The sequence below is a fragment of the Malaclemys terrapin genome, chromosome 1, assembly GCF_027887155.1.
Source record: "Malaclemys terrapin pileata isolate rMalTer1 chromosome 1, rMalTer1.hap1, whole genome shotgun sequence".
In the NCBI taxonomy this organism is placed as follows: domain Eukaryota; kingdom Metazoa; phylum Chordata; order Testudines; family Emydidae; genus Malaclemys; species Malaclemys terrapin.
The window spans coordinates 147,909,588-147,924,973 of NC_071505.1; the positions used below are offsets into that span (position 1 = coordinate 147,909,588).

A 15,386-nucleotide genomic window follows, 5' to 3' on the forward strand; every position below is an offset into this window, starting at 1 on the left:
CAGGGCCTGTGCCTGCACGTGGTCGGGATGTATGGAAAGCCTCAGCCCCTAGGCTCCTAGCCCCATAGCAGCGCTGGGTCCCTCCCACTAGGGAGCCGGAGCGGGAGGAGTCAGCGCCGGCTCACAAGCGCTGCTGGCCCTGGGTTAGCAGCAGCCGGGACTCACATCGGGGGGAGGAACTGGAGGGGAGGGAGCCAGGGAGGAGCGGGTGAAGGGGGCCAGGGGAGGCTGGCGGGGAGGGGCGGAGCTGGAGGCAGATGGGGGGGAAGCGCTTCCCTCCCAGAGCCCTGATCAAATTTCCAGAAGAAGAAGAAGGGAAAAGCAGCAAAGGTCCCTTCTCCGCTTCTCGCCCAGCCTGCCCCACTCGCGCTCCTCTCCCCGAGCCAGGAGCAACATGGTGAGCGGGGCTGCGGCTGGGGAGGGAGAGGCTGGTGCTAGGAGGGGTGGGGAAGGGGACCTCAGAAGAGGGGATCCCGAGGAAGTTTTCTGGGGCGCCTCCTTCTTTCCCTGCCCCCCTCTCACGCATCTTTCTTTCTTTCTCTTGCAGATTTGGAAAAGTCTGTCACTCTTTGCCCTTGTGGCCATCGCCCGGCTGCACGCTGAGGTATGTGAGGGGCTCCGGGCTCCCCTGGGCACTTTTTACCATGACTAGATTTCCAGCTCGCGCACATACCCGACATATTATTAAGTGTAGCTGCAAACCCAGACGAGAGCACGAGGATATTTGGGGTGGTTCGTGCTCGTAGTTCCACGAATCGCGAGCAGCTTTGATCTGCTGCAAAGTTCGAACCTGCAATCTAGGCAGCGGATGAGCATGAACGCAAATGTCTGCCTTTACCAGGGGAGACAAAGCATCCAAAGCAGGGGGATTGGGGGAAAGAGTAGATGGCGGGGGTGGGTATTTGGAGGAAGTAATGGTTCTGGGGGGTTCAGAAAAGCGCCCTTGATTATTTACACCTTCCTTCGAGCAATTTAAACAATTAACAGTTTCTCCCTCCAAAGCTTTCAAACAGTTTCATTTGGTGAAAAATACACCCACAGTTGGGAAAAGTAATTTTTTTTCTTGGGGTAAAAGTTTCATCATATAAGTGTGAATGGAGATCCTTGTTATGTATTCCTTTGGGTAGCTAAAGTTACATCTGCCTGGTTTAATGTTAGTGCCTTTTTATATTTTAAAAAGCATAACAGAATTTTGTTCCCATGCACTATATTAGGTTTTGGCAGAAGATTTACAGATCTAAGTCCTGTTGTGTGAATAGCCTGTGTTATATTACTGCACTTTCATGCTTTAAAGTGAGACTGTACTTTCTCTGAACATTTCCTTTTTTACTGCATTGACCTTCTTCAGGAATTAAAAGCTATTAACTCCAAACTCATAAACCCCAAAGTCTGTTGATAGAAAATAAGCGGTGTCTGAATTCCTGGTGCTACAGCCTTTGTGAAAGTGAGGTCTGAAACAAACTATTTTATAATTAAGGCAGGAAAATGTGGAAGTGATTTAAAGAAAATGAACTCAAGCTGCACTAGGGCGAGAAACAGAATGTGCATTTATGAAGAAAAGAGATCCCTGGGGGGGATCTTTCTTTCCACTTGCATTTTATCCCCCTTCACATTTGTTACAGATGGCTAGCCACACCCTGAAGCATCACAATTTGGCTCTGCCTAAAAATGTATAAACACATCTGATTTCCTACAAAACAACTCATTTTTCTGCCTCCCACCCATTGTCCTCACTACCATGGTTATGGCAGAGACAGGATTTAGAATAATACAAAAGATTTAAAAAAACCCAGAAACTAAAGCTCTCCAGTAAACTCCCCCAGATATCAGCATCTTGCTGAGGAGATGGAAAAGTTCAGAGTACTGTGGCATGCCAGGAATGGAGGTGAGATGGAAAGGTGATGGGGTCACAGCTAACACTGCCAAACCGGCCTTAGTGCAGTGTCCATGAAAACTGAGATGGAGTAGATTTGAGCTATAGCATGTATTAACATCTCACATTTTTATGTGCATAATAATACAGTAATACTAGCCTTCTCTTAATGCCTGACATCTTACAGAGTCAGTATTTCCATACGTCAAGAAGCTGGAATTCAAACAGGAAACAGTTTTACCCATCTTCTTTGGCACGTCTGCACTTGGAGCTGGGGGTGCGAGTCCCTGCTCATGTAGCCATACTTGCACTAGCTCTCATCAAGTTAGTGTGCTAAAAATAGTAGTGTAGCAGTGGCAGCACAGGCCGCAGCAATCAGCGGCATAGACTATTCGCCTTGAATACAAACCTACCTGGATCCCATGGGTGCATACTCGGGGAAGCTAACGCGTGCCGCTACTGCGGCTGCCCGTGCTACTGCAGTTACGCTATTGTTTTTAATGCACTAAGTTGATGAGAGCTGGTACAAGTATGTCTACGTGAGCTGGGAATCACGCCCCCATCTCCCAGTGGAGATGTAGCCACAGGATAGGTCAACACTAAGGCTATGTCTACACTACTGCGGTAAGTTGACCTACGCTATGCAACTCAACCTGTCAACGTGCCTTAGGTCGAGTTACTGCAGGGTCTACACCCGTCAACTTACCTTACTCTTCTCGTCGGTTTGAGTTCAGGGTCGACTGGAGAGCAATCTGCTGTCGATTTGGCGGGTCTTTACTAGACCCTCTAAATTGACCACCGGGGATCGATCTCAGAGTGTCAATCCCAGCTGTAGTGTAGACATAGCCTTAGAGTGGCATGTAGAGTACAGATAAGGCATGCCCAGATAGCATGGGTATAAATAGCAGGGTAGAAGGTGAGGCACTACTTAGGTGAGTAGCATAGAGTGTTGTACACGCATGACCCCCAGGGTATATATTCTACACGGTTCTCTAGAGTCTAAACACCCAAGCAGTGCTTCCCGAGTCTACACTGCCTTTTTTAGCAGTGTCTTGTCCCGCTGCTGGAGCCTTTACTCACTGCCTCCCCAGGCTGGAGCCTTCCACATGTAGGTACACACCACAGTGAGTGTGGACTCAGCCTGCCTCTGTCAATAGCTACAGGAATCCTACACACCGCCACAAGGGTAAACAAGTTTGGACAAGGCCTCAGTAATAGTAAACAAACTGTAATTAATTCTGGTCAATGTATAAGACAAAATCTCTTTGTAAGAAGGTGTGCATTGGTACAACTGCAATATAAATGTTAAATAATAACCATGATAGTGGTCTGCGCACAAGAGTAGGAGCCAGTGGATTTAGATCAGGGATGAATTTGGACCCTGATGCCAGCTGTGCTACTAGTATTCTGGGTAGCCCAGGGGTTCTCAAACTGGGGGTCAGGGCCCCTCAGGGGGTCGCAAGGTTATTATGTGGGGGGTCGTGAGCTGTCAGCCTCCACTCCAAAGCCCATTTTGCCTCCAACATTTGTAATGGTGTTAAATATATTTAAAAAGTGTTTTTAATTTCTAAGGAGGGTCACACTCAGAAGCTGCCATGTGAAAGGATTTGTAGGTGCCTTAATTTTTTTGATGCCCAAATTTAGGCACAATAATATCTCTGTGCCTTAATCTTCCCATCTATAAAATTGGGATAATAAAAACTTTAACAGCCAAAATTTTCAAAACCAGGTTTAAAGTTAGGCTGTTCAGTGTGGATTTAGGTATCTGAACAGATGGTTTGATTTTCAAAAGTGCCAAGCACCTTGCATTTCCATTTCAGTCTGTGGAAGCTGGTGAGTGCTCAACTCTTTTGAAAGTCAAACCTTTTAGATACCTAAATATGACTGGCACATGCTATGGGAAATCCTGGCCTACTTGTCTTATGAAGCTGGTTTTGTTCGAAGACTAACTAGTTAGTGTTTAGAAAACACTATGAAGTTTAAACCCCTTATCTAAGTGCTATGTATTATTGCTATATGTCAGTGACATGCAATAATATTGTATAAATATAAGTATGTTTTGTTCTGCAGTTAAGTACACATCATAGAAACATATTGTGTGCCTCTTTTAGATTTCAGAGATGATAACCTCTCTAGTTGTTGTCTGCTTTTGGTGGATTCCGTGTTCAGTGCCATTCAGTGTATTCAGAAAATTAACACTGGGCATTAAACCTGTAGTCCCTATGTAGGGAAAATTGCTACTAAGGTCTGCTGGAGTATCTCTCTCTCTCTACCTGTCTAGGTTTTTATCCTGCACTCACCCCAGTGCTATTGTTAGGCCCATTAGTAATCTTTCTTGAGAAGAAATTGCTTCAAAAAAGGTTCCTGCAGTTCTTTTGTGAAGACTGGAAAATTGTAGACTTGCCAAACCGTGGGAGCTTTTTTTGGCCAAGCTCAGTAACAATCACAAGAGCAATAGACCCTGAGCCCTACCACCCAGATGGAATCCAGCCATCACGCTCATGGAGTTCTATTTATCTTTCTCTTCTGGGGTCAGCATCTGGAATCCCCCTCCTGCCCCCTGGTCGTGTTGGATGACTCAGTTGGAGGGATCAGGATCTCAGTGCAAGATTTGTATGCTAGTGTCACAGGGGCTGCCATGAAGACGGGACTGCTTGTGTTCATAGCTGGCCTTTCTCTGGGTACAGGGGTTGATTCTTGGAAGCAGAGTTTATAGTGAGGTGATTGGATGGGATAGAAGGGAGGAAAGCGAGACTCAACATGTCTTTTACCTTCTCCATATCCTCTCCCATGGGAAAGAAAATGAGTGTATTAAAAGTTAATCCTTAAGTCTCTAAGTCTCCTATACGATGCATATCTCATCCCTGGGTACTGAAGGAATAGTATGTAAATACGCAGTTAACAAGAAACAAATCCAGACACTCTGTTCAGTTGTTTTTACGGGGTCAGAGGACTTGTATATATGGGAAAGTTTTACCAGTTTTTAACACATAAAACCCTATTGTAGACAGGACACTTTGTATTTGAACATGTGTTAGCTGGCAGGGGTCAACCCTAGTCAGTTTACCTTGACCAGCTAAGGTGTGTCAAAACTACAGCATGCCTTTGTCTACTGGTATAGACATGGCTTCAAGCTAATGGGAATGTTGCCATTGACTTCACTGGAAGCAATATCAGACTCAACATTTCTTTGAATTTTGTCCTGTCTGATATTTGTGCTCTGACACCATCCACCGCCTTGGAATCCTGCCTTTGCGTCTCCGCTTGGCAGGTGGTTGGACCTGCATGTCCATGGTGATGGGCACTGTAGTGAGTCGGTGTGGCTCCCCTCCTGTCCAGAAGAGGGAGCCCACGTGCCGGCACCAGAGTGGGTGGGACCACCACCGCCTGTCCCCGCCCCCCGGAAGTCAAGGGGCGGGACAGGAAGTATAAAGGCCGGCCGCCAGAGCTCAGTTGGAGCCCAGCCACCGCAGGGAGCAGACGTGCGGCCGGGAGCTCCTGCCCAGGAGACCGTTGAAGACCGGGGCTTGGACCCTGGCTGGCCTGAGCTACCCCGGGCCCGCTACGAAGAGGAGCCGCCGGAGCCCGCTCACGCCCGCCACTGGGAGAACCCCTGGGAACCGGACCCCACTAACCCTGAGGGTGAGACTGGACCCGAACCCCTCCGCCCCTGCTGCTACCCAGAGGAGCCGCCTGGGGACCGTTGGCCTGACTTCCCGGCAGAGCTACCGGACCTGCCACCGAGCCCCGGCCCAGAGGAGCCCATGCAGGTGGACTGGCCTGAGCCCGGCGCGACGAGCGAGGTAGGATCTGAGGGGGATCACGGAAGTGGCCCGGGGATAGCCGACCCCGGTCCGGCTGCAACTGAATGTGAGCCTATGTCAGTGTGTTGCGGTCTGGATACCCCACTGACCAGCAGCGGCAGCAACCGCTGTTAGGGCCCCGGGCTGGAACGCAGTGGAGTGGGTGGGCCTGCGTTCCCCCCTGCCACCCCCACTCACGGGTGGCAGGCATCCCCCTCACCCGACACTCGGCTACAGCAAGCCTAGGCGTGCCTTGCGTGGGCTTTGAACTATTTGCTCGCTCAGCCCCTGCAAACGAGGGCCTGAGCTTACCTGTGTTGGCCCGCCCTGATCCAGGGCCTGGCCTCTGAACTATTTGCTCGCTCAGCCCCTCCAAATAAGGGCCTGAGCTTAACTGTGTTGGCCCCGCCCTGATCCAGGGCCGGGGCTTTGAACTGTTTCCTCGCTCAGCCCCTGCAAACCCGGGCCTGAGCCAACCGTGTTCGCCCCGCCCTGATCCAGGGCCTGGGCTTTGAACTCTTTGCTCGCTCAGCCCCTGCAGTCAAGGGCCTGAGCTTTAACTGTGGCTGCTCCGACTCTGCACTAAAGAGCCGGAGTTCCGGGACTAACTGACTACTTGTTCCCACAGCAGTGAGTCGGTGTGGCTCCCCTCCTGTCCAGAAGGGTCGAGCCCCGGCTAGGACCTACTACATTTGGCGCCCAACGTGGGGCCCGAGCCCCTGCCCCTGTGAGAAGGGGCTAGAGGGGGAGTGGCAGTTGCCCCCCCCCCGTTCTAAGGAATGGATATGGAGCGGCTGTTTCAGCTGCTCACGGAGAGCCAGGAGCGGCAGCAGACGGCCCAGCTGCAGCAGCAACAGCAACAGCAGGCCGCTCAGCTCGCACAGCAACAACAGCGAGATGCCGCCCAACTCCAGTTGCAGCAGGAGCAGCACACAGCCCAGCTCGAGCAGCAGCAACAGCTGGTGCGGCAGTTGGGAGTCCAGCTGCAGCAGCTGCTGGTCACGCTCCCTCGCCCCGCGGCGGGGCCGGCGGGGGAGGCTGCAGAGATGCCACGGTTAGCTGCCCCCCTTCGCTTGACAAAGATGAGCCCAGACGACGACCCGGAGGCATTCCTGGTCACGTTCGAGCGGGTAGCCCTCGTCGCCGGGTGGCCCAGGGACCAGTGGGCTACCCTCTTAGCCCCCTACCTGACGGGGGCGGCCCAGGTGGCCTATCGTGGATTGGCGGCTGAGGAAGCACGGGACTACGACCTGGTGAAGGCCGCGATATTGGACGCCCTCGACGTCAGTCCCGAGACTTTCCGACAAAGGTTTCGGGGCCAGACTTACCCCACCGGGGCCCGACCGCGGGTGGTGGCCCAAACCCTGAAAGAAGCTTGCCGACGGTGGCTACAGCCCGGCACCCGGACGGCGGAGGAGGTAACCGAGCAGGTGGTGTTGGAACAGTTCGTGCACACCCTACCCTCCCGAGGGCGCGCCTGGGTGCTTCGCCACCGGCCGACGACGCTGGCCCAGGCAGTGTCACTAATGGAGGACTTCCTGGCCGCCGAAGATGCAGTAGGGCCCACCTTCCGCCGGCCCGGGCCCGAACCAGTCCGCGGCGAAAAGAAAGGGGAAACCCCGAGCGGACCACGACACCCCGCACCGAGGCCCGACCCCCGCCGCGAGATCCGGACCCGGCACGCAGACCCGGCTCCTCGGACCGGACCAGTGGCCCCGGGCCAGGGGCCCCCAAGGGCTCGGCGAAGCCCCCCCCGGAGCCCAAGCCGAGAAGGCCCCCGGAGCAGACGACCGGAACTCGGACCCTGCTTCAGTTGTGGGAAGATGGGGCACCTCCGGCGAGACTGTCCGGAGATGGACTGCAGCTATGGGCAAGTGTGGGCGGGCCACACTCGAGCCAGGCCGGCCATGAACCCCAAGCTGACCATCCCGGCGGCCGTCGGAGGACGGACGACGCGGGCCTTGATCGACTCAGGGTGTGGTCAGACGTTGGTCCGTAAGGACCTGGTACCGCCGGGTGAGACCCGCCTAGGATCTATTCATCTACAATGCATCCATGGGGATGTCCGACCATACCCCAGCGCCCGGGTCCCCCTAACCATCGCGGGGATCACCCGACACCTGGTGGTTGGGGTAGCTCCCCATCTTGCATATCCTGTGATCCTCGGTCGGGACTGGCCGGCCTTTGAGGAAGTCCTACGGTCCACGCCGGTCCTGGGGGCTGATCGGTTGGGGCCCTCCTCAGAGGACCCCGAGCAGGGTCCGGCGACCGAGATAGACGACACGGACGCAGCGGGACCGCCACCAGAGCCGGCCCCTCAGCCCCGCTTCGATACCGATTTCTGTCGGGACCAGCGAGAGGATCCCACCCTTAGCCGCTTCTACGAGCAGCTCGCGGCAGTAGATGGGAGTGTTGTGGACCCCCAGCGGGCCACCCTGTGGCCCCATTTTGAGCTACGCCGGGACCGGCTCTACCGCCTGGACCGTGACCCCCGCACCCAGGAGCCGCAAACCCAACTGTTAGTGCCCCTGTGTCACCGGCGGGCGGTAATGAAGTTGGCCCACGATGTGCCAGCCGCCGGGCACCTGGGGCGAGAGAAGACCCTCGCTCGAATCCTGGCGCGCTTCTTTTGGCCAGGAATCTCTCAGGAGGTGAAAGAATATTGCGCCTCCTGCCCAGAGTGTCAGAGGGTCGCCCCGCCCGGGATCCCCAAGGCGCCCCTGGTCCCCATGCCAGTGATGGAGACACCCTTTGAACGGGTCGCCATGGACCTCGTGGGCCCCCTCCCGAAGAGTGCCGCGGGGTTTCAATACATCCTGGTCTTGGTGGACTATGCCTCTCGGTTCCCCGAAGCTATCCCCCTACGAAGCATTACCGCCCGGTCTATCGCGGGGGAATTGCTGAAAATCTTCGCCCGAGTAGGACTGCCTAGAGAAATACTGACCGACCAAGGAACGAACTTCACGTCCCAATTGTTGCGACAGGTATGTGCCCTCTTAGGCATCAAACAACTCCGGACGTCCGTGTACCACCCGCAGACGGACGGGTTGGTGGAGCGGTTTAACCGCACTTTGAAAAGCATGTTGCGGAAATTCCCCGCAGAGGACCTCCGCCACTGGGACCAATTCCTTCCACCCTTATTGCTAGCCATCCGAGAAGTCCCGCAGACCTCAACAAAATTCTCCCCTTTCGAGCTGCTGTATGGACGCAGACCGCGGGGCCTCCTAGACCTGATGAGGGAGACCTGGGAACAGTCAGCGTCCCCAGCCCAGGGCCTCCTGAAATATGTCATCCAGTTACAGGAGTACCTTGCCCAGGCCGGAGCCCTGGCCCGCGAAAATTTAAAGACAGCGCAGGAACGGCAGAAACGGACCTACGATCAGGGAGCCCAAGTCCGGGAGTTCCAACCAGGAGACCGTGTCCTACTCCTCCTCCCGTCTAGTGAGTCAAAATTGTTAGCCCGGTGGCAGGGACCTTACGAAGTTGTGCGTAAGGTCGGTCCCGTCACCTACGAGGTGCGGCAACCGGACAAGCGGAAGGAAACCCAGCGGTACCACGTCAACTTGCTGAAACGGTGGCAGGACCGGGAGGGCCTCTTAATCAACCCATGCCCGCCCGAGCCGGAATTGGGACCCCAGGTACCCTCGACGGATGACCCCCCGGCACCCCAATTGGGACAATCGCTCACGGAAGAGCAATGTAAACAGACTAACTGCCTGCTGAAAACCTTCAAGCGAACCTTCACGGCCGTACCGGGCCATACGTCCCTGGTCAAACACTCCATCCAGACCGAGCCGGGAAAGGTGGTTCGAGAAACGACCCGGCCCCTGCCCTATCGGATGCGGGGTGCGGTCGAGGAGGAAGTAAGAGCCATGCTGGCTCTGGGCGTCATCGAACCGTCGCAGAGCGAGTGGCGTAGTCCGGTGGTCCTGGTGCCCAAACCGGACGGTACCCGCCGCTTCTGCATTGACTTTCGGAGGGTAAACGCCATCTCGCGCTTCGACGCCTACCCGATGCCCCGTGTAGACGAGTTACTGGGCCGCCTGGGGGAGGCCCAGTATATCACCACTTTGGATCTTAGCAAAGGCTACTGGCAGATCCCCCTCGAGGAGACCTCAAAAGAGAAGACCGCCTTTGCCACTCCAACGGGGCTGTACCAATTCACACGGATGCCATTCGGTCTCCATGGAGCCCCAGCCACCTTCCAGCGGCTGATGGACAAACTTCTGCAGCCCCATCAGGACTATGCGGCGGCGTACATAGACGACGTGGTCATCTATAGCCGCGGCTGGGAGGATCATCTGCCCCGGGTTGCGGCGGTCCTAAGGTCCCTAAGACAGGCGGGCCTGACCGCCAACCCCAAAAAGTGCCGGATTGCCTGGCAAGAGACCAACTACCTCGGCTATACCGTCGGGGGCGGACGGGTCAAGCCCCTTGTCGGGAAAGTCCAGGCCCTCCTGGACTGTCCCACCCCATCGACCAAACGGCACGTTCGGCAGTTCCTGGGCCTCGTCGGGTATTACAGACGGTTCATCCCTCAGTTCGCGACCATCGCAGCACCCTTAACTGGGCTTCTGACGAAGGACAGCCCCCGGCAGGTACGATGGTCCCCCGAGTGTGAAGCGGCCTTCCGGACACTGCAGAAGTGCCTCTGCCAGGAACCGGTTCTCTATAGCCCAGACTTTAAACGCCCATTCATCCTGCAGACGGACGCCTCTGGCGTAGGATTAGGGGCAGTCCTGTCCCAAGAAGTGGAGGGAAAGGACCACCCCGTAGTATATCTCAGCCGGAAGCTGTTCCCCCGTGAGAGGAATTACGCCGTGGTGGAAAAAGAGGCCCTCGCGGTGAAGTGGGCCTGCGATGCCCTGCGCTTCTACCTCCTCGGGGCCCCGTTCACCCTCGTCACAGACCACGCCCCCCTCCGGTGGCTAATGCGGATGAAAGATAATAATGCCCGCATTATGCGGTGGTACCTCGCTTTACAACCCTACGCATTTACGGTCCAGCATCGAGCTGGTAAGGACCATACGAATGCGGACTTCCTATCCCGCATAGGGGAGATGGGAGGACCTGGCCCCGACAGGCGGGAGCCAGTCTTAAAGGGGGGGGTGTGTAGTGAGTCGGTGTGGCTCCCCTCCTGTCCAGAAGAGGGAGCCCACGTGCCGGCACCAGAGTGGGTGGGACCACCACCGCCTGTCCCCGCCCCCCGGAAGTCAAGGGGCGGGACAGGAAGTATAAAGGCCGGCCGCCAGAGCTCAGTTGGAGCCCAGCCACCGCAGGGAGCAGACGTGCGGCCGGGAGCTCCTGCCCAGGAGACCGTTGAAGACCGGGGCTTGGACCCTGGCTGGCCTGAGCTACCCCGGGCCCGCTACGAAGAGGAGCCGCCGGAGCCCGCTCACGCCCGCCACTGGGAGAACCCCTGGGAACCGGACCCCACTAACCCTGAGGGTGAGACTGGACCCGAACCCCTCCGCCCCTGCTGCTACCCAGAGGAGCCGCCTGGGGACCGTTGGCCTGACTTCCCGGCAGAGCTACCGGACCTGCCACCGAGCCCCGGCCCAGAGGAGCCCATGCAGGTGGACTGGCCTGAGCCCGGCGCGACGAGCGAGGTAGGATCTGAGGGGGATCACGGAAGTGGCCCGGGGATAGCCGACCCCGGTCCGGCTGCAACTGAATGTGAGCCTATGTCAGTGTGTTGCGGTCTGGATACCCCACTGACCAGCAGCGGCAGCAACCGCTGTTAGGGCCCCGGGCTGGAACGCAGTGGAGTGGGTGGGCCTGCGTTCCCCCCTGCCACCCCCACTCACGGGTGGCAGGCATCCCCCTCACCCGACACTCGGCTACAGCAAGCCTAGGCGTGCCTTGCGTGGGCTTTGAACTATTTGCTCGCTCAGCCCCTGCAAACGAGGGCCTGAGCTTACCTGTGTTGGCCCGCCCTGATCCAGGGCCTGGCCTCTGAACTATTTGCTCGCTCAGCCCCTCCAAATAAGGGCCTGAGCTTAACTGTGTTGGCCCCGCCCTGATCCAGGGCCTGGCCTCTGAACTATTTGCTCGCTCAGCCCCTGCAAACAAGGGCCTGAGCTTACCTGTGTTGGCCCGCCCTGATCCAGGGCCTGGCCTCTGAACTATTTGCTCGCTCAGCCCCTGCAAACAAGGGCCTGAGCTTACCTGTGTTGGCCCGCCCTGATCCAGGGCCTGGCCTCTGAACTATTTGCTCGCTCAGCCCCTGCAAACAAGGGCCTGAGCTTACCTGTGTTGGCCCGCCCTGATCCAGGGCCTGGGCTCTGAACTGTTTACTCGCTCAGCCCCTGCCAACAAGGGCCTGAGCTTAACTGTGTTGGCCCCGCCCTGATCCAGGGCCGGGGCTTTGAACTGTTTCCTCGCTCAGCCCCTGCAAACCCGGGCCTGAGCCAACCGTGTTCGCCCCGCCCTGATCCAGGGCCTGGGCTTTGAACTCTTTGCTCGCTCAGCCCCTGCAGTCAAGGGCCTGAGCTTTAACTGTGGCTGCTCCGACTCTGCACTAAAGAGCCGGAGTTCCGGGACTAACTGACTACTTGTTCCCACAGCAGTGAGTCGGTGTGGCTCCCCTCCTGTCCAGAAGGGTCGAGCCCCGGCTAGGACCTACTACAGGCACGTTATAAATGCATTAGAGAAGTGACTTAGCTAGTGCCACACAGCAAGTGCTCAGGTCTGCAGGGTGTTGAATCCTTTGGCCCAATCCAGCAAAACACTTAAGCATGTGCTTAACTTTAAGTGCTGTGCTGTATTAGGCCAGAGAGCTGAGCACTTGCAGGACTGAGGGCTAAATCAGTAGGTGAATCAGCACTAGAACCTCGGAGCTCTGTCCCAAGAACCCAGTGCCATGCTCTAACCCCTACACCACACTGCCTATACATAGGGATGTTACCAAGGATGAATTCAGCAGCCTGGGCTGATTGGGTGGATATTGCCAGCTTCAGAATATGACAAATGTAGGGGTGTAATGCATGAGTGTATGTGACTTTGTGGCATCCCTCTGCAAACAAAGCTGCTGTTTACTGACAAGTCTGGGCTGTGCAAATTCACCAGCATTCAGCGAGGGCCTTCATCTGCCAGAGCACAAATTCTTTGATTGTAATTAACAGGGAGCTACTGGTGAGAGGCAGCGTAGTGTGCAGATCCCCTCCCCACACAAGACGAGGGGAGTGATTGAAACTCATAGTGTTGCCTACTGCATGGGCTCCAGCTGCTGTTATTGGAGCAGCTGCTTCCTCGTCAGGAGGGACTGGGGGCACCTTTGATCTTTCTTGTGTGGTGTTACATGTCGAGGAACATTTTTCTTTGTACAGATGAAAGTTTGTGACAAAACTCTGCCAGATGCATCCTTCCAAAGTAATGAGACTCCTGTTAACCAGACTTTGTTTTCACATCCCATCCCAGGAGCCAGATGAGATTCCCAGAAGTGCCTCGTTCAGCCAGATTGTGTCTGTCTCCACGGGGGCCTCTGTTATAGACGTTTCTGCTATATTCCAGAGTCTGAGCTGATCTAAGAACAAAGTGAACGTTCTTTGTAAAGGTTTATCCCTCAGGCTGGTATCTTTGGTGTTATCAAAAGAAAAGACTAAAACTGTTAATACTCTGGTTTATTTTAGAGACGGGTCTGAACAGCAGAGTTGGACTTAGATCTAAATTTTTGCAGAGTTTGTGGGTGCTCTAAGCTGTGGGTATGGGTTCTAATGTATTCTGTGTCATCCTGTGAGTCTATCAGTTATGAGCTCTCTGGAGCTGGAACTGTCCTCTTTGTACATATCTGTACATAGCCCAGCACAATGAGACCCTGATCCTTGATTGAAGTTCCTAGGCCAGTGGTGGGCAAACTACAGCCCACGGGCCGGATCCGACCCCTCAGGGCTTTGGATCCGGCCTGTGGGATTGCCACCTAGGTGGCGCCGCGGGCCCCGCGCCGCTCCCAGAAGCGACTGGCACCATGTCCCTGCGGCCCCTGGGGGCAGGGGCGGGGCAGAGGGCTCCGCGCACTGCCCTTGTCTGTGGGTACCTCCCCAGAAGCTCCCATTGGCCGGGAACGGGGAACCGCGTCCAATGGGAGCTTCGGAGGAGGTACCCACAGGCAAGGGCAGCGCGAGCCCTGTGCTCCCCCTCCCCCAGGGGCTGCAGGGACGTGGTCCTGGCTGCTTCTGGGAGCGGCGCGGGGCCCGTGGCGCCACCTGGGTGGCAATCCCACGGGCCGGATCCAAAGCAGGCAGGGAGCCTGCCCTGGCCCCGCTGCATGCCACTGCCATCCTGGAGCCACTCCAGGTAAGCGATGCCGGGACGGAGCCCGCACCCCGAACCCTTCCTGCACCCCGCACCCAACCCCCTGCCCTGAGCCCCCTGCTGCACCCTGTACCCCGCACCCCTCCTGCAACCAACCCCCTTCCCTGAGCCCCCTCGTACACCCTGCACCCCTCCTCTGCCCCAATCCCTTGCCCTGAGTCCCTTCCTGCACACCGCAGCCCCTCCCACACCCCACACTCCCTCCTGCACCACAACCCTCTGCCCCAGCCCTACATTCATGGCCCTGCATTCAATTTCCCCACCCACATATGACCTTTGGGCCAAAAAGTTTTCCCACCCCAGTCCTAGGCACTACTACCATAGTATAAATAATAACTAGTAATTGAAAGCCCAGGCTGTCACAGGGGTGTAAGTCATAAAGTCATGTGTAAAAAATCCCCAAATGGTTGAGAACTTAAAAATTGGATGATAACGGACCACAAATCCCAGTGATAATTGAACCTGGTGATATTCTGAACAGAGAGAGTGCTCAGCCGTGCGTGTGGCTGTTTCCATCGCTTCACACTGATTCAGCAGACATATCAGTGACACACAGAGTGACAATCCTGGAATCTTTTTATGGAGATAATAAGGTGCTGGATTACCAGGCCTAGAGGCTTATGTCCTGTGTTTAAGCAAGCTTTTCCTGTCACTCCATCAATGTGTTGCAACCCTGACCTTCTTTAGTGGTCAGACGGAAGTTCCAGCCCGTGACCCATTCAATCCTTGATCTCTCTGTTGGAGCTACCAGTTCAGATACCAAGGTGCTCCGAACGCATGGTGATGGGCACCATGTAAGACTGCTGATAATCATTGTCATTTATGCTGGCACTGATGGCAACGTGAGCTCCTAACAATTCTGAAATGGGCTGAGACCAGTGATTCATCTCACCTAGGCTACTGAGCAGACATCAGATAGTAATAATTGATTATTATTTTCTTGGTCTGCAACTCAAACCACCTACTTAGAGGTCAATGTCTGTAGAGCCTATTCCTAATCTCCTGAGCCCTGTGAAGTCTGATTTCCTATTCCACTCCCTAGTTCCCTAATTCCTGCAGTAAATAGTTGGAGACCCAGATGTTGTTGCTGATTCCTGTTAGTTACTGTACAGTTAAATTAAAGAATAGCCTTTGTGATCAGTCAGTCACAGCAAAGATATTGGGACCCACTGGGCTTGGACTCAGGCTGTAGGCTCCTTTGTGATGAGCTGGCTAGGAAGGGGTAGGGGGTCAGGTGGATTTGCAGGGAAGGGGATCTCGTGTCTCCTTAGCTCAGCTGTATCTGGATCCCTCAATCCCACATTCAAGAAGCTGAGCAAATGTGGTGGTGAAGCAGACTAAAGGCTGATTTGAAAGCAGGAGCTGGCTCAATGGCTTTTATATCATTGGGGGGTAAA

The 15,386-nt window shown here is 55.4% G+C and overlaps 1 protein-coding gene across 1 annotated transcript in view; it reads left to right on the forward strand.

The window, feature by feature from the left end:
• Window positions 1-214: 214 nt before the first annotated feature.
• FSTL1 (follistatin like 1) overlaps window positions 215-15,386 on the forward strand; it is a 78,469-nt gene continuing 63,297 nt past the window's right edge. Inside the window, exons 1-2 of the mRNA XM_054043095.1 lie at window positions 215-397; window positions 548-604. Coding sequence (XP_053899070.1) covers window positions 395-397; window positions 548-604 — 60 coding nt within the window. The 5' untranslated portion in view covers window positions 215-394. The remainder of the gene's footprint in view (window positions 398-547; window positions 605-15,386) is intronic.